The sequence below is a fragment of the Leptinotarsa decemlineata genome, unplaced genomic scaffold (assembly GCF_025532065.1).
Source record: "Leptinotarsa decemlineata unplaced genomic scaffold, Ldec_3_MD MMD2_tig00005002_RagTag_RagTag, whole genome shotgun sequence".
Taxonomy (NCBI): domain Eukaryota; kingdom Metazoa; phylum Arthropoda; class Insecta; order Coleoptera; family Chrysomelidae; genus Leptinotarsa; species Leptinotarsa decemlineata.
Window position 1 is genome coordinate 1,616,419 of NW_027412614.1, and position 22,434 is coordinate 1,638,852.

The 22,434-nt window shown below is 36.3% G+C and overlaps 5 protein-coding genes across 5 annotated transcripts; 4 read left to right on the top strand and 1 right to left on the bottom strand.

The window, feature by feature from the left end:
• Positions 1-303: 303 nt before the first annotated feature.
• Positions 304-3,274, top strand: LOC141484222 (uncharacterized). The gene is made up of 2 exons (XM_074179304.1): positions 304-666; positions 2,511-3,274. Exons 1-2 carry the CDS (start codon positions 304-306, stop codon positions 3,186-3,188), a joined length of 1,041 nt encoding a protein of 346 aa, XP_074035405.1. The 3' UTR covers positions 3,189-3,274.
• On the bottom strand, positions 662-8,221 carry LOC111509062 (uncharacterized). Its single transcript, XM_074179302.1, has 2 exons — positions 3,440-8,221; positions 662-1,976 (listed from the first exon to the last, which is right to left on the bottom strand). Exons 1-2 carry the CDS (start codon positions 3,887-3,889, stop codon positions 1,173-1,175), a joined length of 1,254 nt encoding a protein of 417 aa, XP_074035403.1. The 5' UTR covers positions 3,890-8,221; the 3' UTR covers positions 662-1,172.
• A 1,925-nt stretch (positions 8,222-10,146) lies between these two features.
• Positions 10,147-12,226, top strand: LOC141484178 (protein FAM200B-like). Its single transcript, XM_074179272.1, has one exon. The coding sequence runs from the start codon at positions 10,352-10,354 to the stop codon at positions 12,224-12,226; it is 1,875 nt and encodes a 624-aa protein (XP_074035373.1). The 5' UTR covers positions 10,147-10,351.
• A 2,993-nt stretch (positions 12,227-15,219) lies between these two features.
• Positions 15,220-17,529, top strand: LOC141484224 (uncharacterized). Its single transcript, XM_074179306.1, has 2 exons — positions 15,220-15,649; positions 16,755-17,529. The coding sequence occupies exons 1-2, from the start codon at positions 15,466-15,468 to the stop codon at positions 17,390-17,392; spliced, it is 822 nt and encodes a 273-aa protein (XP_074035407.1). The 5' UTR covers positions 15,220-15,465; the 3' UTR covers positions 17,393-17,529.
• Positions 17,530-18,034: 505 nt separating this feature from the next.
• LOC141484179 (uncharacterized) lies at positions 18,035-18,832 on the top strand. Its single transcript, XM_074179273.1, has 2 exons — positions 18,035-18,340; positions 18,419-18,832. The coding sequence occupies exons 1-2, from the start codon at positions 18,248-18,250 to the stop codon at positions 18,830-18,832; spliced, it is 507 nt and encodes a 168-aa protein (XP_074035374.1). The 5' UTR covers positions 18,035-18,247.
• Positions 18,833-22,434: the final 3,602 nt, after the last annotated feature.

A 22,434-nucleotide genomic window follows, 5' to 3' on the forward strand; every position in this document is an offset into this window, starting at 1 on the left:
TAGCAGCCGCTACTAACCAGCCGCTGGTAATATTGCCAGCGAGCAGCCTAGTCTGACCCAGAACCAGCGGCTGGTGAATGCCAGCGGACTAGCCACAATCGGAAGTTGAACATGTTTAACTTTTTAGCGCTGCCTACCATCCGCAGGCAGTCACGTGATCTCCTCGCTGGCGCCAGCCAGCCAATGTGAACCCCTAGTAGCTCACAAGCGGCTGGTGAATTAACACGTGTCTAGTTAAAAGAAGTGTTGGTTTTCTATATTTTTCTATTCTACTGTATTTTCTATTCATTTTTTCCAGTGAATATGGTCGACAGTAACAAGTGGTCGGGTAAAGATATAATTACTTTCCTAGATATATTCCAAAATTATCCTTGTCTGTGGGACGCTTCGTGTGCAGACTATATCAACAGAAATGCCAAAGACTCAGCATATAAGGAGTTATTGCAGAAACTTGAAGAACGAGGACTGAAAGTAGATTTGGCCCCACTGAAGAAAAAAATAAAAAGTTTGAGAGATACTTATCGAAATGAAGTGTACAAAATAAAAAAGTCAAAGAAGAGTGGTGCGGGAGCAGATGACGTCTACAAACCTAGACTGGTGTGGTTCTCGGCAGCCCAAATGTTCTGGAGCAGTAGTATTGTTGGTCGTGACTCATCATCGAATCTGGTAAGTTTAAAATTATAGCAACATACCTTAGATTTGTGTTAAAAATATAAAACTTAAAGATTATTCTTCAAAACTAAGTTTTTATTACTTGTATAAATTTGTTAACTATTACTAAAGGTTTGTTTAATATTTGACGAAATGTACACAAAACATGTCAAGTATAAGCCTATACAGGAGCAAAATATTAGGGTTTTGAAAATTCATTTGAAAATGTTAAAAGTTGCCCCTCATTTTGGCTAAAACCAATAAAAACCATTGTATGCGTCAAAGTGCCAGTTAACTGGTTAAAGTTTATTTTAGTACAAATTTAATCTTTTTAAAGTAGTCTAAAAACTAATCTAGTACGGTAATCGTGGAATTTTTAAGGTAGAGACAATTACTTTTGGAAAACATTGTTTTTCTGCAAATTAAAGTTTATTTGGGAAAATGATGTACATACAAATACTGTCAATTTTCCTAAGAAACAAACATTTCTTCGTGTATGTATCAGATAGTTCTTGGGCAAATTAGTCGCTTTCAGTACATTCATGTCCGATAGATTTCATTTGCCAAGGAACAGCCAAGGTTGTTGTAAACTCCTGGGTAAACCACTCGCGCACGTCATTTCCTTCTTGTTTGTAGTTGTTGGATGCATACAGTCTTTGTAATGGAGACATAGTGTTAGGGTCTTGGCGCCATTCACCTGGGTTTATAACTCCTGTCATCAAGTCCTCTTCATCAACTGATCCCGGGGTCATATACGTCTGTGATGATGTTATTCTTAACCAGTTGTGCAGACCACAACTTACTTTTACAAGAATTTCCACTGTACCCACGTCCAACGGAATAGGTCTGCTGAATATGCGGAAACGGCTGGCCAAGATACCAAAGGCGTTTTCAGCAACACGCCTAGCTCGAGATAGTCTGTAATTGAAAATTTGCTCTTCCACAGAGAGACCTCTATGTGAATATGGTTTCAACATGTAAGACGTGAGACAAAATGCATCATCGGCAACGCAAAGTCCTCCTATAGGCCAGTTTAAAAGGTTTCTCTCAAGAGCAATTTTCAAAGTGGAATTGTTGTAAATGGTACTATCATTAGATCGGCCATCACATCCAACGTCAATATATCTGAAGCAGTATTCTGCATCCACCATGGCAAATAAAACAATACTATATGTCCCCTTGTAGTTATAAAATAGAGAAGTGCTGTTTGGAGGTCGTTGAATTCTGATATGTTTTCCGTCCAGTGCCCCACAGCAATCAGGAAAGTTCCACTTACATTCAAACGACTTTTGAATTTGTTTCCATTCAGCTATTCTATCAGGTACCTGAAATAGAACGTACAAAAGTAACAATTGTAATTTTCTTAAATGTACAGGGGGTTCCGTAAAAGTACCAAAACTTTCGTAGTTTGGTTGTCTGGGTCAAAATAAGCAAAAACGTTGATATGGACAAAAGTTCTATCTCGCTTCTCGCGTCTGTCGGCCTGTAAAGATTTTGAACAATCGTTACAGACTTTCGTATTTTTTTGTACAAAATCTGGAGAGACCGAAAGACGGGAAAACACGCGAGATTAAAGTTTTGTCAATATGAACTTTTTTGCTTATTTTGACCCAACGAAACACATTACGAATTTTGTGTACGAGGTTCTTACTTACGGAACACTCTGTAAAAAATTTATATTAATTTATATTAATATAAAAAAATTATATTATATATTATATTATATTATATATTATATATTATATTAATATATAAAATTAATTTATAATAATTTTACCGTCTGGAAGTGTATATTTAATTGTTATAAGTTAAATTGTTATTTTCTTATCCTACTTTTTTTCAATTTTTTTATTTTTTAGGACCACATTACGGAGATGGCAATGCAAAATGAGGACTACGACTATCCATCTGAGGACACCGAAGCAATCACCTCTGTCAAGATTAACACTCCAAGCCCTTCAAAAAGAAATAAGTATTCAACGCCTTCTGCATCAGGTAATAAAGCAGCAAAAAGATCTCCTGAAAAAATGCTACCCCCATCTCGTCACTTGAATCATATTGAAACAACTTCTGGTAGTAAGAAACCTCAAACACGTTTTGAAAAGTCAGTGGATAAGTTGCATGATATAGGTAAATTAGTTGCTGAAAACGAAGATCAATTCGACAAATATGGCAAGTATATTGCTAGCCAATTAAGGGAGATGCCATTAAGAAATTTCATCGCCCTACAAAGCAAGATTAACACCCTTATCACAACAGAACGCTTGCTCTGTTTGGATAATGAGCAAGGACAGTGTTCGATGCAGCAGCGCTTGCAGTCACCATACAGCAGCGGTAGCTCTTGTTCGACCCCACATCCCCTGATGTCACCGTACAGCGGTAGCTCTTTTTCTCAGATGTCACCATTCAGTCACAACAGCTCTGGCCAAACACCAGGTATATCCAACCAAGACGACATTGGAGGTTTGGACATTGTATCCCAAGCCATGGTTGGAATCTGTGATGCTGGGACCCACCTTGCCGATTTTAATAACTGACTTTCCAGAAACTAAAATATTTCCAGTTTGTTTTACATAACAAAATTAATTGTTATACACAAAGTGAAGAAGATTAATAAACTACATTATTGTTAAAAGTGAAATGTGCTTATAAATTCTTGTCCTAGGCCTCCTAACTCTCCTGTAAGAAAATATCCCTTGCTCGTTTTTTCAGAAAAGGTCAATTATTTTCTATTTGATAAGCTAACTACAGATACAAATAGGAGTAAATAATGTACCTACTACTGTACCTTGATAAACTGCTGTAAAACCTCGTAAATGCTGCTCAACACTTCTGGAACGAACACTGAAATTGAGTTATGAGGAACTCTAAACAGGTAGGCCAAAGACTTGTAACTGTCTCCAGTTGCTAGATAACGTAAAGTTATTTCTAGTTTTGTTTTACTTGGAATAGCCTGACGGAATTTGGTGTCTTTTTTCTGGATAAGCGGAGTGACTAACTCTAATAGCTCTTTAAATTTTGGAACTGACATTCTTAAAATGTTTGCATAAGATGACGGATCTTCCAATTCTAGTTCCTTAAAAAGTCTTGCTGATGCCCCCAGATTGTTTCTTCTTAATATCCAGGATCTAACCCACCATCGCCTTTTCTTCCGTTTCAACATCTGTTCACACAACTCTTTTATTCCAATATTTAACACACGTCTCAGAACTTCACGACTCACACCAATAGATGACATGATGCACACAACACACCACACACGATGTTTTCAAGTCACCAACATCAACTGTACTAGCGGCTAGTTACCTTAAATGTGAACCCCTCAGATCCGCTGGCTGATGGTGAGATTTACCAGCGGCTGGTTAGTAGCGGCTGCTAAACAGCATAGTCTGACCGCGGCTTTACACCGGAAAATGTGAGTGAAGTGACAAAAATTGTAATGAAAGATCGTAAAGTGAAGCTCCGTGAGATTGCTGAGATGACACAGATATCATATGGAAGTGTATTTACTATCCTTCATGAAAAATTGAGCATGAAACAGGTTTTTTCTAAGTGGGTGCCGCGATTGCTTTCGATGGAACAAAAACAGCAACGAGTCGACGATTCAGAAAGCTGTTTATCGCTATTTACTCGCAACAAAAAAGATTTCTTGCGTCGTTACGTGACCATGGACGAAACATGGATACATCACTACACTCCAGAGTCAAAGCGGCAGTCATCTGAGTGGCGCACAGCTGGCGAAAGCCGTCCGAAACGTCCGAAAACGCAGCAGTCAGCTGGCAAAGTGATGGCGTCAGTTTTTTGGGATGCGCATGGCGTGATTCTCATTGACTACCTCGAAAAAGGTAAATCGATCAACAGTGATTATTATATTGACTTACTGGTACGTTTGAAGGAGGAAATCGCAAAAAAACGACCGCACATGCAGAGAAAAAAAATCCTTTTTCACCAAGACAATGCACCTTGCCACAGGTCGATGAAAACAATGGCAAAATTAAACGAATTGGGCTTTGATCTGCTTCCCCACCCCCCATACTCACCAGATTTAGCCCCCAGTGACAACTGGCTCTTTGCTGATCTTAAAAAAATGCTCCAGGAAAAAAGATTTGGCTCAAATGAGGAGGTCATCGCTGAAACTAAAACTTATTTTGAAGCGAAAGATACATTTTTTTATAAACATGGTATTGAAAAATTGGAAAAGCGTTGGAACCATTGTATTACCCTAAAAGGAGATTATGTTGATGAATAAAAAAAAATTTTGTAAAAAAAATGTTGTTTTCATTGTTAGTCTCGGGACTTATTGATCCATGTGTTATGTCTCATCCATCGATATCTTCACTTCAACGATAATAATAAAATTGATCAGAAGAACAAAATATATAAAATTCAGCCATTAGTTGATCATGTAAATAGAGATTCCCAGAATATGTTCCAGCCCTTAGGTTCAAACTTTTCGGTTGATGAGGCAATGGAGCCATACTATGGCCATCACAGCATGAAGCAATTCATCAAGGGCAAGCCGATAAGATATGGCTTCAAATTCTGGTGCCTAACAACTTCTGAAGGATATCTCTTGAAATTAAATCCTTATTGTGGGGCTGGAGAAAAGCTTCAGGGCAAAACCTTGGGATCTAGTGTCTGCGAGAATCTATGTTTGAAGTACAGTCCAGAGCAAAGTACTATCATTGATAATTATTTCACTTCTTTGCCATTATTACATACTTTCAGAGGATATAACTTGAATTGTATTGGAACAATCAGATCAGACAGGATAGAAAAGGCACCACTCAGAGATCTCAAAAAAGAAAAGCGAGGATCAACACATGCTATTACCGATACAGCGAACAACATAACACTTATACGTTGGAATGACAATAACCAGGTAACAATCGCAACGAACATTGTGGATTCAGAAACGTGTCTATCAAAAGGGGCCTGCAACCGTTGGTCTAAAAAGGAAAGAGCTCCAGTGCAAGTGGAACAGCCATCATTGATAAATTCATACAACCATGGCATGGGTGGGGTGGATATTTTTGATGGTCAACGAGGACTATATCGAATAAGAATAAGATCCAGAAAATGGTACTGGCCTCACATTAGATTTTGTTTGAATGGCTCCATTGTAAATATGTGGATGCTCTACAGATATGTGGACAGAAAAATATCTCTTCTGCAGTTTATACGACGCGTTGTACTTGCCATTCTTACGGGTCCTGAATATCGTCATGGGCCAAAACCAAAAACTCCAAAAGCTGTTTTGAATGAAGTGAGATATGACAGAATAGAGCATATCGTTGATAATTCCTGTTTTTTCTTCATAAGTAGTACTCATCACTTCCCAACGTATGATATATCATACTTAAAAAAAAAAGCACTTCCTCGATGAGACAATGAAAGATATATGTTGCAACCAGATTTTTATACTTAAAACAGTAATAACTAACGATTTTTTTGAATATTTGAGGAAAAAAAATAAGCTGGGCTTTAATGGGTTAAGGAAAAAAATTCATGACCACAAAGAGAGTGCTGGCCATAAAGCAGCAGATAAAATTTTATCCGAAGCTAAAGACGGAGCATTGGAGAAAAATATCTTGAAACAGCGTTCCCAGGAAAAAGAAGTGACCGAAAAAATATTTCGAATGGCATACAAGGTTGTTAAAGAAAATCAATCCTTTAATGATTTTGAAACAGAAATAGATTTGCAAGAACTTAACGGGATTAACATGGGTCGCATTTTACATTCTGACAAAGCTTGTGCTAACATTGCTTTGCACATCAGTAAGGAAATGAAGAAAAAATTTGTAAGTGACATTATTGAGAATGAGACAAAAATTGGTCTTATAATTGATGAATCCACTTCCTTAAGTAATAAGTCAAGTTTGATTGTATACGTCCGGTGTTCTTTGAAAAAAACTGGTATGTGTGGCTCCACTAACGTATTTCTGGATCTGGTAGAACTTGATGGCGTTACCGCTGAACAAGTATTTGACTCTTTAATGAACTGCCTTCATTCAAATGGGTTATCTGAGCAGTTATTAAGCGATAACTTGACAAGCTTAACTTGTGATGGTGCTGCTACCATGCTCGGAAAACACAAAGGAATTGAGGCATTATTTTGTCGAAAATTCCCTTCTATTATTGTCTGGCACTGTGCAAACCACAGACTTGAGCTGTCAGTTTCAGACGTTATTAAATCTGTTTCAGGAGTAAGCAGATTCAAATCCTTTATTGATAAACTCTATGTTGTCTATCACGCCTCACCAAAGAACAGTAGGGAACTCCGGAACTGTGCGAATCTATTAGAGGCAGAAATTTTAAAATTGGAAGAGTTTTGATCACCCGTTGGGTCGCATCTAGTTTCAGATCTGTCTCAGCTGTATGGGAGTCCTACGAGGCGTTAGTACAACACTTCAAAGAAGCTTCAAATGATACAACTTGAGACAACAAAGAAAGAAGTACTTTTTCAGGCCTCCTCAACAAAATCACAGATACAAATTTCATATTAGACCTGGGTTTGATGACTGACGCTTTACAAGAGCTTTCAGAACTAAGTGAAGCTTTACAGCATTGCAACGCAGATTTGAGCTATGCAAATAGAAAATTGCAAATCGTAGTTGCTTTATTCAAAGGAACACAACTCCTGGTTTATACTCTAAAATGGCCCAAGAAGCAGTTGACAACTTGTCTTTTTTCAGTGTTCCTCTCCAAACAAAAGCTGGTCGAGTAAACGACCAACCGATGAACCCGGAAAAATTTAACGGAGCACTGAAAACGTCTATTGAAGCGAGACTGTTAAATGAAAAAGACAGTAAGTTAGCAGAAACTTTCAAAGTTATGGACACTAGAAACTGGCCTGAAGACATCCCAATAACGTTCGGAGAAAACGAAATGAGGAAACTTGCTTCCAGGTTTAAGCTTAACGAAAGACAGTTAATAACGGGTTTTCGAGAATATATCTACTCCAGAACGTTACCAGACAGCCTCTGTCGGCTCGAGCAATCGATCAACTCGGTTGCCATTTCATCAAGTGAATGTGAAAGAGGGTTTTCTCAAATGAATTTAATAATAACACCTCTGAGATCGTCACTCAAAATTACAACGGTGTCTGGCCTGTTGTTTGTAAAAATAAATGGACCTCCTCTCCGGCTCTTTCAACCAGAAAAGTACGTTGACACTTGGCTTGTTTCTGGACACCACTCAGCGCTAGCTGTCAATAGTAAGGAGAGATCAAGAGAAAAGAAATACGATGAAAACAAGTTAAAGTTTTGGACTGTATTTCAAAAAGAATCCGAATACAAAAAGTAACGCTGTATTGCTCTACTTCTATTTATGTTAATAAAAGAAGTTTGAGTTCTATAAAGTCTTCTTATTTCCTTTCAAGAACCTAATTCTTTACACAGGCAAACACTGTTTTGTGGTGATGGAATGATATATAATAGAAGGGGTGGGTGATAAGTCTCGGCAGGTTGTAGTTCCGGTACCTCAATTTCTAGAAATCGAGCACTGTATACCGGGTGTCAACGAATCTATTAGACAAGTCATAACTTCTAGACTATTAGGTGTATCAAAACGAGATTTGGTACAGATAAATGGTATGTGGAGAGGAGAGTTTTCACATATTTTTCACTTTCCGGTCACTTCCGGTTTCAGCGGAAATGGCTCCGGTTCTGAATTTTTAAATGGTACACCCTGTATATTGTAACATTTTTGGATTTCTGAGACAATTCTGGATCAGAAACTGACATTTTCGGAAGTTTTTCAGCCTACTTCATTTTTTCAGAGTCACTTTTAAAATTGCATCTAGGTGGCCATGATCGGACGTAAACTAATCTATGGACCTCAGGTGATATCAGAAAATTGCAATAGCGGAGTTTTAGTGACTAGTGTGTTGAATATGAATGAGACAAGTTTACAAAATAACATTTTCGTGTCTAACTATTATTTTTCAAATGGCGACCATTTTTTGACAAGCACTTTCCGAAAAAAGGATTTTTTGACAAATCTAACGATACTAATTTATTTGCGATTGGATTACAAATAAGAACATAAATTAAATATTACTGAGGAAAATACTCGATACAAATTCATTTACTTTTGTCAAGGGTGCCATGGATAGGAATGATGCATAATATTTTGCGGTTATTTCCATCAAGCCTCTTTGGAGAACAAAACGCTCACCTAGGTTATGACAGTGACATAAGCTTTATGAGCAGAAAGTAGAAGTTTCTCTTGATTTTCGTTAATTTTAGTTTAATTTTTCGTCGAAATAATGTATACTCAAAGTGAAGAAGTGGATATGTTGTTATTGTTTGGAGAATGCCACAGAAATTCAAGGAAAGCTGCTGAGTTGTATGCTCAGAGATATCCCAATCGGCAACACCCATCTCATCAGTATTTTCCCTATGTTGAGAGTCGTTTTAGGCAAGAGGGAAATCGAGACGCAGAACAGAGGTTTGTCATAAATGAGGAGACTGAGATTAACGTTCTTGCTATGGTAGAAGTTGACAAAACGGTTTCTTTAAGAGTAATTAGTAGAGAAATGCAGATAAGTCACGAATCAGCAAGAAAAATACTGAAAAAGCACGGATATCGAGCATTTAAATATCAGTTACATCAACATTTGTATGCTGACCACGGCAATAGAAGAGTAGTATTTTGTGATTGGTTGCTTCAAAATCATAGAGTTAACCCAAATTTTATCAACTTCATTCTATTTTCCGACGAATCACGGTTTACAAATAATGGCATGTTTAATAAGCAGAATTGTCGGTACTGGGCCCAACAAAATCAACATGCAATGAGAGAGGGCAATTTTCAAGAAAGGTTTGGCGTCAATGTCTGGGCTGGTATCGTTGGAAACAGAATAATTGGTCCAATATTGTTTCAAAGTCAGTTAACAGGGGTTAGATACTTGGGTTTTCTTCAAAATGAAATCGAGGATCATCTTAATGATATGCCTTTAGAAGTTTTACGGCAAATTTACTTGCAGCAAGATGGAGCACCACCCCATAATAGCAGAGACGTACTTGATTTTTTAATAGAGCATTTTAATAATAGAGTTATTGCAGCCAACGGTCCAGTACGGTGGCCTGCCCGCTCACCGGATCTGACTGTGTTAGATTTCTTCATTTGGGGATATGTAAAAGAAAGGGTCTACTATGCAACAGCCCCAGCCACTCTCGAAATCTTAGAAGAAAGGATTCAACAGGCATTTAGAAGTATATCGCCTCAAATGTTACAAAACGTGTTGAGAGAAACAATTGAACGAGCTGAAATGTGTCTTGAACAAGGAGGGATGCACTTTGAAAATTTACTATAGTGCAGAGGTTCCCAAAGTGTGCGTCACGGCGCCCCCGGGCGCCGCGAGCTAGTGCTAGGTGCGCCGCCGTTGTCTACCAAAGAGTCTAAACGTCATCATGCTACAATACAGTGCGGACCAGTCTGTGCGCGCGGCTTTGGACTTACTACCCCCTTTTTCCCCTGCCGGACCTTACTGGCCCAGCCGGCCGGGTGCACAAACAAAACAAATATGCAACAGAGCTTTGCATCTCGGTACGTGTACGACTGTACGTCATTCTGTTCTTGGAACTCGTTATGTTTACACAGTGTGAACGTCGCACAAGTGAAGTAAATAATCAAAGTAGTGAAGTTGTAGTTTTGCTCAGTTTATTTAGTGTTGGCTATTATATTGTTCTTTAAAATGAAAAGATTTTTATCTTCAAATAAAACTGAACAAGGAAGTAAACAAAGTAGTGATTCCGCGTCAACTTCTGTAAAGAGCGATGCCGAGGCAGTTGAGGGAAGCCGTAAACCAAAATACAGAAAATATGACGATAAGTATTTAGACTTTGGTTTTTCTTGTATTGAAATTAATAATGAAGAGCGCCCGCAATGTGTTGTTTGCATGAAGGTTTTATCAGTCGAATCTATGCTGCCTAGTAAACTAAAACGGCATTTAGAAACTGTCCACTCAAACTTGATAGGGAAACCAAGAGAATTCTTTAAAAGAAAGGAAACTGAGGCAGTAAAACAAAAGGCTTCTTTTTCTAAACATTCCAAAGTTAACAGCAATGCACTTTTAGCTTCATTCAAAGTGGCATATCACATTGCAAAATGCAAAAAGCCTCACACAATTGCGGAAGAGCTTATTTTACCAGCTGCCGTTGACATGGCTAAGATAATGATTGGCGAGGATGCAGGGAAGCAGCTTCTTAAAATTCCTCTGTCAAACAATACAATAAGCAGGAGGATTGATGACATATCTGAGGACATTAACAACCAGCTTATAAATAGTTTGAGAGGTAAAGAGTTCGGAATTCAATTAGACGAGGCTACTGACAGTCACAAAGACGCTCATTTAATTTGCTACGTTAGGTATGTGAATGAAAACCAGTTGATAGAAGATTTGTTGTTTTGTAAGGAAATTGAAGGAGGCACCTCTGGTAAAGAGTTGTTTGATATTGTTAACAATTTTATGGCGGAGAATGATATTAACTGGGAAGACTGTGTTGGGGTGTGTACTGATGGAGGCCGGTCAATGTCAGGCCGCTACATAGGACTACAATCTCGCATTCGGGAAAAAGCCCCAAACGCTGTTTGGACACACTGTATTATACACCGAGAAGCACTGGCAGCAGCAAAGTTCAGTTCAGAGTTAAGTGCAGTTATAAAAACCGTGATCCAAGTAATAAATTTCATCAAAACAAGACCAATGAAAGCCCGGTTTTTTTCTAAACTATGTGATGACACAGGCGCTCAACACTCGTCGCTTTTGTACTATAGCAGTGTTCGATGGCTATCTCTGGGCAATTCTCTGCTAAGATTGTTTGAGCTGAGGCAAGAAATCCACATTTTTCTGAGTGAAGACAATAATGCTCTTGCTGATATGTTTATTGATGAAAGTTTTCTCCTTAAACTGGCGTTCCTGACAGATATTTTTGAACGTTTGAACATTCTTAACAAGTCTTTGCAGGGGAACGAAACGCATATTTTTCAATTGACCAGTAAAGTTGAAGCATTCAAGAAGAAACTTATGCTTTGGGAAAAAAGTTTAAAGAATGGAGATTGTTCGATGTTTTCAACTTTGAATCAGTTTCTTAAAGAAAACGATCTTACTCTGAAAGAAGAAATGAAAACAATGTTGACTCAGCACTTGTCTAGAGTGCAAAGTTATTTTGAAGACTACCTGCCAAAAGATGAAATCAAAGCGCAGCAGTGGGTAAAGGACCCTTTTCAAACTGAAATGCCTGAAAACTTCAGCAATGAAGAAGCAGAACAGCTAATTGACATTTCAACGGACTTGTCATTGAAATCAAAATTTCAGTCCCAATTCCTGTTTGAGTTTTGGAATGGTATTGATAACGAATTTCCACTGTTGAGCAAAAAGGCTTTGCGTGCAGTTATTCCATTTGCAAGTTCTTACCTTTGCGAGTGTGGTTTTTCCGCTGTTGCAGTGATAAAATCCAAGTATAGAGCAAAGCTTAACATTGAAAAGGAAATTCGGGTTGCTATATCAAAATTTACACCCAGGTACAATGAGCTTATAAAAGAAAAACAAGCGCATCCGTCCCATTGAAGCAGAAACTTATGGACTTTGTTATTCATGTATAATATTTTTCAAGTTGGCATTTCATTTCTATTATAGAATTTTTTTTATAAAGAGAGTCGTGTTTTTCTTATGGTTGTTTTAAGTTAAGTTATTATTATTAAATTTTTTTGCAATAAATCAAGTACAATCCAACTTGTGTGTGTTTAATGATGTTTTTTACCATTGTAAGAACCAGGTAAACCTTGTGTGTTGTTGTTTTATAATAAAAAATTAATTATTGTAATGTAAGTGCAATGCAAAACGGATAAATTATACTAGGTGCGCCGCCAAGCCATGTCTGTACTCAAAGGGAGCCGTGGGCCAAAAAAGTTTGGGAACCTCTGCAATAGTGGAATTTTCAAGAACTTAGGATATTGCAAAAAATCTAAGTGCATCGCTGAAATTATTAGTTAAATTTGTTGATCCAATCGCAAATAAATTAGTAACGTTAGATTCGTCAAAAAATCCTTTTTTCGGAAATTGCTCGTCAAAAAATGGTCGCCATTTGAAAAATAATAGTTAGACACGAAAATGTTATTTTGTAAACTTGTCTCATTCATATTCAGCACACTAGTCACTAAAACTCCGCTATTGCAATTTTCTGATATCACCTGAGGTCCATAGATTAGTTTACGTCCGATCATGGCCACCTAGATGCAATTTTAAAAGTGACTTTGAAAAAATCAAGTAGGCTGAAAAACTTCCGGAAATGTCAGTTTCTGATCCAGAATTGTCTCAGAAATCCAAAAATGTTACAATATACAGGGTGTTCCATTTAAAAATTCAGAACCGGAGCCATTTCCGCTGAAACCGGAAGTGACCGGAAAGTGAAAAATATGTGAAAACATTCCTCTCCACATACCATTCAACTATACCAAATCTCATTTCAATTCTCCTAATAGTCTAGAAATTATGACTTGTCTAATAGATTCGTTGACACCGGGTATATATATATATATATATATATATATATATATATATATATATATATATATATATATATATATATATATATATTGGATGATTTTGAATATTCACTTGAAAAGTTATCAAAGAAAAACATTTTTCATTTTGTAACTTCGAGGGCCCGTAACTTGGTTACGAAGACTTTTAGGAAAAAAAGTTATATGAAGTACTGGTGATATTTTGACCCCATCTATACATTCCCGAGAGGAAAAGAGGAAGTCCAGGGACACCCTATATATATATATATATATATATATATATATATATATATATATATATATATATATATATATATATATATATATATATATAAATATATATATATATATATATATATATATATATATATATATTATATATATATATATATACAGAGTGTTTCAGAATTCGACGGACAAACTTATACCATTACCATTATACCATTATACATGAGCCGTTTCAGAAATACAGGGCGTTGAAGTTGCAAAATAAAAAGACCCTTTTCGTCGTAGCTCCCGGACTAAAAGGAATAAATTAATGAAACTCAGCAAATCGATTACGAGCTAGAATGTGCTTCCTCCAGTGGTATGTTTGCTTCAGTATCAGTAGCCAGTGGCGTTCTAGCGGGGTAATAGCTTATGTTTCCCCCCTGATTTTTTACGCCACTGACTTTATATCCACAACCGTCTTTTTTTGAATTCCTTGATCAATTTTACGTAAAAACCAAATAAACATTCACTATGAAAAAACCAGTAGTTTTCGAGAAAAATTGAGTTGAACTGATAGGTGCATTCTCATATGGGAATATTAATAATCGAGTAAAATAATGGAAATTCCAAAACCGAAATTATTGGAACTCTTTCATCATTCTACCATTCATTGTGTGCTTGAAAAATTATTCACTTCGGCAACATATTGCGGATTTTCTACCATTTTACCAACTTTTTTTGCAGATATGTTGTGAGGCCGCAGACCTACTGAATGGCTTCACCTCGAGATTTATTTTTTAATAAAATGTTCCATCCAAACGATTTTCAAAGACAATTACGAATAGTTGGCAAAACTGAACTCAGAATGTTTTATCGAATTATCTTCTCTCACTGGGTAAAAATCCAAGTTTTATCGATTAACCAAAATACCATTACTTGTTTCAACCTTAGCCATCTACAATGTTTCCTGGGCATATCTATCATAGTTTTGTTAGATAACTGTACCGATATTCTCGAGTTCTTCAGCCACTGGTTGAATAGTTTCAGAATACATTCACGTGACTTATAACAATCTTTGATCCACCTAAGCAATGAGGATTACTTTATTCATTGACAACAATAAATTTGTTAGGGGGCTGTGGAAATGAAATGAGATTCGTATGACACTTCCAAGTTAACGTAGCTGTCAGAAAGTGTTTGATTGTGTATTTCATATAATAAAAATGAATTTTACATTCGAAGAGTTAGCGGACATGCACCTTATTTATGGAAAATCGGGACGAAATGGAAGGTTAGCACAAAGAATGTAACGTGAAAATTGATCAAGGAATTCAAAAAAAAGACGGTTGTGGATATAAAGTCAGTGGCGTAAAAAATAAGGGGGGAAATATAAGCTATTACCCCGCTGGAACGCCACTGGCTACTGATACTGAAGCAAACATACCACTGGAGGAAGCACATTCTATCTCGTAATCGATTTGCTGAGTTTCAATAATTTATTCCTTTTAGTCCGGGAGCTACGACGAAAAGGGTCTTTTTATTTTGCAACTTCAACGCCCTGTATTTCTGAAACGGCTCATTTCCGGACACACATCGCTGTCCCAGTGCAAAACAGTAATATCTCAAAATTTTGACATTTTGAGATATTACTAATTCTGAAGAATGACACCGAACTACGTCCAAAGCAACACAGTAATATATCAAAATATTACATTTCCTTATTTTTTTTACCATTTGTTTTACTCTTACTTCATCCTGAGCTGATGGTTTTGGTGGGTCAACACAATAACAACTCAAAATAGTACACTATTTCACAAATAAATATCTTTGGCCGTTTTCACACTAGCCGACACACCACCGACACGATATCGGCCCGACATCGGCCCGACAACACTGGAGTAAACATAGCATTTAATACAAGGGAGCGCTTTCAGACTAGACGAAATGTCGGCGTCGGGTCGGTATCGGTGCCGCCATGTCGGCGGGCACCACCTGCCCCACTACTATCGGCCCGATAATTTAGCCACCGGTTGTTAGTTGTTTGTTCGTTCTTCGTTCTGAAGTGTTTTTAAAATGAGTGTATTTAAGTATGACATAGTAACTCTGATTGAATTAGTCGAATCAAAGCCTTGTTTATGGGATAAAAGTGATGAGGGAAACAAAAATAAAATTCTTCGTCAAAGGAGCTGGAAGGAAATATTTGAATACCTAGAAGATGGATATGACACATTAAATACGGAAGAAAAGAAAAAAGTCGGTAAGTACGTACAATTTTTAATGTACCTTTTTAGTTTAGTACATTATGTACATTGTTGGTTAAGAATCCTATTAGTTCATAATAGCCTTAGATTTTTGATAACTGCCAAGGTAACTTGCCTTCATCACTCACAAAATAGTTGGCAAAAGTTGTGCGAACACCTCTCCCGGTTTTTCCTGTTTCCTTCGTCTTCCTGGTTAGGTTTTGGAATTGAGTTCCTGGAACTATCATTTCGTCATCATGTCCTCCCACGTCTCTCGACCGAACTATATTGTGTAAAACCACACAAGCTTTGACAATATTTTTGGAAAACTGTTTAGAAACATTTAAAGGTCTATGGAAGATCCTCCATTTGTTGCTGAGGATGCCAAATGCACACTCAACATACCTGCGAGCTCGGTGTAGTCTGTAATTGAAAACACGTTGCTTAACACTCATATTATTACTTGAAAACTCCTTCAAGATGTGTTCGTGAATAGCAAACGCACTGTCACCAAGAAAAACATGTGGCACTTTTATATCTTTTGGGGGAAGACCCTTCGACGGAGGAATGTCTAGTTCTCCAAGACTTAACTTTCTCCAAAATTCTGTACATTGTAGAATGGAAGAGTCACAATCCTTACCATATGCACCGATATCAACATAGACAAACTTGTAGTTAGCATCTACAATAGCTAACAGTACTATGGAATAAAACTTTTTATAGTTAAAATGCACTGATCCAGCATGAGGAAAATTTTGTATCCGAATGTGCTTGCCGTCTATCGCGCCTAGGCACATTGGAAAATTTGCTTTTCTTTTAAACTCGTCTGCGACTTCTTCCCAGTCTTGCCGTTTCATTTCTTTTAGGTATTCGCCACAAAATATGTCCCATATTTTACTGCATACAATATTAATTATATTGCTTAATGTAGAAATGCCAATCCTAAATGTGTAATGCAAATCTGTCAATGTGTTTCCTGATGCCAGATACCTGTAACAATAAATGTAACTATAATACAGGTATAAATACGGTAAATTATTACAGAACTAGTTGTTACCCGCAGCTTGAAAAACAAAACAGTTGTTTGATAAGCATAACACTACAAAATGATTCTTGTTTCAGGCGATGTCATAATGAAGAAATGGGAAAACATAAGGGATGCTTTCATACGTTCTCAAAAAACAAAAAGTGGACAAGCTGCAAAAAAGAGTTATATGTACGCCGAACACTTGCAATACCTACTGAAATCAATCCAAAAAGATGACACCATAAACAACTTGACTCAGGCTGTGCAACCAGAAGATGAAAGTGATACACAAATTCAACCTCTATCTCCCTCAGAAACCGAGGTAAATGATCATGCGATTCTTCCAAATGATTCACAAGTAATATGTGCTAACGTATCTATTAACCAAAAGAAGAAAGTAAATAGACCTCCTGGAAAAAACTTGAAAAGACGGGAACCTGACTTCATTGAGCAAGAAATTCTATCTGAAATTAAAAAGCCTGCACATGTACCTACTGATCACGAGTTAATGCTGCTCTCGTTTAAGCCATACATACGTGACTTTAACGAATCTGAATTACTTGATCTTCATATGGAATTTCTGGGGGCTATTAAATCTATAAAAGACAAACGATCACGTCCAAGCTCAGCTGCTCTTTCCACTTTTAACTATCCAAGCACCCACGACTTTGTTTCATCTGGTAATTCCGTCTACCTCCGAAATGATGAAATGGGAAGTTCTGCTTGGCCTTAAACCTAAGCTGATACTCAAATATTGATATTACCATAGATTAAGAAATACAGTACCATTGTAGCAATGTAATAAGTATAGGTAACTTTTTTTGGGAATTTTTGTAATCTGAAAGCATAAATTAAGTTTTCATCAAATAAGATGTTGAACTAATATTTACAATCCACTTACCTTAATGTTACTGACAACATTTCTTCAGGTGGTATTGCCATTCGGAATTTGGTGTCTTCTTTCTTGATAGAATCACGCAAGTTCACAACTAAGTAATCAAATGTAGCATTACTCATTCGGAAAAAATTAAAAAACTTTTTTTCCTCCGAAGCTAATTTCTCAAATAGAGTGTAGAATGCGCCTTCTACATACCGAACTTTAATGATCGGGTGGACCCAATACTTCCTCATGTATTTCCGCCTCTTAGATCTTAAATGCAACAAATATAACAAATACAAACGTCTGTCAGCCATTTTTTCACGTTTATAAAACACAGAGCTGCTACGTCGAATTACTGCCACCGACTGTCTGTCTGATGTGAAAGCACATCCGATTTTATCAGGTCGGCATCAAATCGGGTAGGTGTCGGGTCGGTGTCGGGTCGGGGTCGTGTCGGCTAGTGTGAAAACGGCCTTTTAGTTTCTAGAGCAACACTGAAACATCACAAAACATTTATGCTGTTCCAAACCTTGATTATAGTGCAATAGTGTAATATCACAAAATGTTTTATTTCTCAGCTGTTCATAGAGATAACCTGTTGAATAACCTGTGGTTTATTGTTTTTGAAGAGAACTTGTGAAATTGGAAAGGTAGTTTGGAAGGTTATTTGTAACATTTCTGAAAGTGTATGAGTTATTAGTTTCCAGAATGAATAGTTTTATTGAAAATGTCAATGAAGGCAGAGGGAAAAAGATGCTACAGATATTGTTTGTGGAGGAATCCAAAGCGGATCATGAAAAGGTAAGATTTTAGTTTATTATTTAACAATCCCGGGCGTGTAGTTGAGAGAAGGCCTAAATCGTTCCACTTGTTTTTCAGATGGAAAACCGGCCTCAAGTTGAGACTCTACAATCAAATTTTGTTGAGACCAGTTCTGTACCAGTTCTGGAAGTGGCGCATCCAAATTCAGAAGGTGTTTACATTTTAACGTATAATAATGAAAATATTACAGCTGATGATGTTTTAAAAGGTGAATTTTTGTTTGATGATACTAATATTGAATTACAAGAAGTCCAGCTTGTTACTGAAGTCAACAATAATAATCAGGAATATGAGGAGCAGGAAGAAGTTAAAACCTATGATCAAGAAGTGAATATGATGGCAATAACGTTTATGAGGACGATGTTTCTGATAAGAGTGATGATTATATACCAGATGAAAATGGTTATAGTTCTGATAGAGAGTATGAAGAGAATGAAAACCTTGAAAATAACGTTCAACAGCCAATATTAGAGTTTGAAAAAGTACAAGAGGAACCTCAAGATCAAGAAATCATAGAAATAAACAGAGGAACCAAAAAAAGATTGAAAAACGAGAAACTTTGGGCAAAAAATGTGAAAAAATTTAAAGTAAATTCAGGTGAAGCTTATCAAACAAAATCAGGTAACCTGAAGCAGGCAAAAACTGTAAAAGAAGGTTGTGGAGACAAGTGTAAATTAAAGTGTTCAGAAAATGTTGACTTGGAAGATAGAAAAAAATTGTTATCTGATTTTCTAACGCTTACTGATATCACCAGAAAAAGAGACTTTATCTCAAAGCTAATGGATGAAGTAAAACCAAAATACTGTTATAAGAAAGATGACTCGCACAGATCAGCAAATTATTCTTACAATTTCATCATCAACAGAAATAAAGTAAAAGTTTGTAAAAAGATGTTTACTGATACGTTATGCATTAGTTCAACTTTTTTAACTACTGTAAAAAAAAGATGTCATCTACAGGCGTTATTGAGCCAGATCTTAGGGGCAAACATTCAAACCAACCCAAAACAGACCCTCAAACCATCAAAGATATAATTGATCATATAAATTCATTTGCTAGAATAGAGAGCCACTATTGTAGGTCCGATACTAAAAGAGAATATATCGACGGAGACTTAAACCAAGCAGAGATGTACAGACTATACAAAAAAAGCTGTCAAGATAAAGGTATTTCTTTTGCAAAACAGCATAAGTATGACGAAATTCTGACTACAAAATTTAACATTGGATTTTTTCAACCAAAAAAGGACCAATGTTCCTTCTGCGAAAGCTATAACAATAGCTCAGAAGAAGAAAGGATAAACATGAAACAAGAGATGGATTTACATAAAAAAGAAAAAGAACTATCACGAGAAGAGAAAAAACATGATAAGGAAGCAAGCAGGGAAGCCAATTCAAATCTTATTGTTTCTTGTTTCGATCTTCAGGCCGTTGTCCAATTACCAAAGGGCCAAGTATCAACCTTTTATTATAAAAGAAAATTAAATGCCTTTGATTTCACAATTTATGATACTACCAATAAACAAGGATTCTGTTACATTTGGCATGAAGCATGTGCCAAGCGTGGCGCACTAGAAATATCATCGTTTCTCTATAACTACTTGAAAGAACACTGCTGTGGAACTGGTAAAAGATTAGTCTTTTATTCAGACAACTGTAGTGGGCAAAATAAGAATCATCTTCTGTTAACAATGTACCTGTATGCCGTGAAAACCTTGGATATCCCATCTATAACACATAAGTATCTAATTGTTGGGCATACCCAAAATGAAGGAGATGTGATGCATTCACTGATCGAAAGACAAATGAAATTAGCCACTAAAAAGACGCCTCTTTATGTTCCTAGCCAGCTAGTTGCCGTAATCCAAATGGCTAAGAAAGGGGAAGATCAGTTTGTTGTCAAAGAAATGGACACACAAGATGTCCTGGATTGGAAAGGAGCTACTCACCTTTTCGGTAAAAACTTTCAATATGATACATCAGGGGAAAGAATAGTGTGGGCGAATGTTAAAATGTTTGAGGTTCGGAAGGATACAGGAAACACTGTTTTTTACAAAACATCATATGAAAAAAAAGACATGAAATCATTTAACCTGGATGACAAGATTGTAAAGAGATGGCTCTGTAACAAAACAGCAGATGAAAACTCACTTCAAACACCTAGACGAACGTCGAGGAAAGTTAAATCAAAGCAATGTGTTGACTCTCCAGTAAACAATGATACACTCAACACTCCAACTCTTAGAGTCAAACAAGCATACCCAATTCCCCCAGGTATAACTGTTTTGAAGAAAGCGGATCTACTGAGTTTGTGCAGGGAGAACCTCATTCCACGTCCATACCATCCTTTTTTTGAAAATTTGAGAACTTCCACTGTTGGTGAAGTCGACGAACAACCTGAAGATGATGATGACTAAACTTATTCTACAAACAAATAATCTTGTATACAAAACATTTGTAGCCTAATCTTACAATTAATAAAAATACACAGTTTTAGCAAATGTTTGTTTTTTTTCCTATTTTCAACTGTTGTTTCATAAAAAAATCTTGCTTTTTTAATCCTTTGCTGTAAGAATACTATTATAGGATTATATTATTCCTATAAGAAATTAGCACAAATCAAAAATGTTATGTAAAAGTCTAGTGCAATACAGTAACATAACAATAGTAACAATGCAAATAGTAACAATGCAAAATAATTTTTTTAAATATCTGGGCAATACTGTAACAACTCGAAGTAGAGTTAGTGTAATAATTATTTTAAACTTAAATCTTAGAAATTGAATTATGTGTTATTTTTGTAAATCTTACCGATAAAATGAGATTCATAATAAAATTTTTATTATAAACATAGTTATGCATATGAAAGCTAAAAGTCAAAAACAAAACCTCATGAATGATTAACCTCCAATAATCTCAAAACTGTTGGTTTTGGGATGTGATAGTTTAGCACTAGGACAGCGACATGTCCTACCTCATTTTTCATCATTTTGCAAGAGGAATGACGTGGTATAAGTTTGTCCGTCGAATTCTGAAATATATATATATATACAGGGTGTCCCTGGACTTCCTCTTTTCCTCTCGGGAATGTATAGATGGGGTCAAAATATCACCAGTACTTCATATAACTTTTTTTCCTAAAAGTCTTCGTAACCAAGTTACGGGCCCTCGAAGTTACAAAATGAAAAATGTTTTTCTTTGATAACTTTTCAAGTGAATATTCAAAATCATCCAAATTTTGGTAATTGGCTAAACAAATGAATTCCGTCGATGAGCTTTCATGCAGGAGTCAGTTGTTTTGCTACAAAGTCAGGAACGGACTACCCCCGATGGTCCACACCCCAAAACTTTGAAATGACAGATATTTTTCAATATTTTTCAACAAAATAAGGTTACTTGGACAATTTTATGAATAAAAGTACTCGTGTGGAAAGTCGATCGGAGCAACGAGTCTTGATAAAAATGTAGTTCTACTCGACGACATCAAACCCGCTCGTCCACCATTATTTGAAATGAATAATTATCAAAGCAGAAATAATAATGATAACGTTAATTCAACAACATTTATAACAGGAATAATACAAAGTATGCTAAAATGAAGTCGTAAACAAAAAGTACAGTACCTATATGGAAGTTTAAGTCACAATTGTGATAGCAGATATATTTTCAAAAGAAATATTAAGTTCTGTAGATTCGTGGTGTTTTTAAACTAACAAGCTACTCTAGTATGAAATATCGAATTCATTCCATATTTTGTATGTACATAATACGTGTGGAATAATCACGTTTCGTGTTGATCAGTTATCTGAATCTCATGAAACTCAACATTCGAATGTTTCAAATTCTTCTTCACAGCTAAACTGTTGAGGAGTTTCACTGATAATTATAATTTTATGGGAGAAATTCTTTAACACGAATCTAAATTTAGCTGAAAAAACGCACATCGGAAAAAATATTTACTATACTAATAAAAAGCAAACGAATGAACTACAAAAACGGCTGCACATGATCAGGTGAAAAATATCCAGGGAATAATTATGTTCCATTTCTTTCACAGATGTTGACAAAAAAACC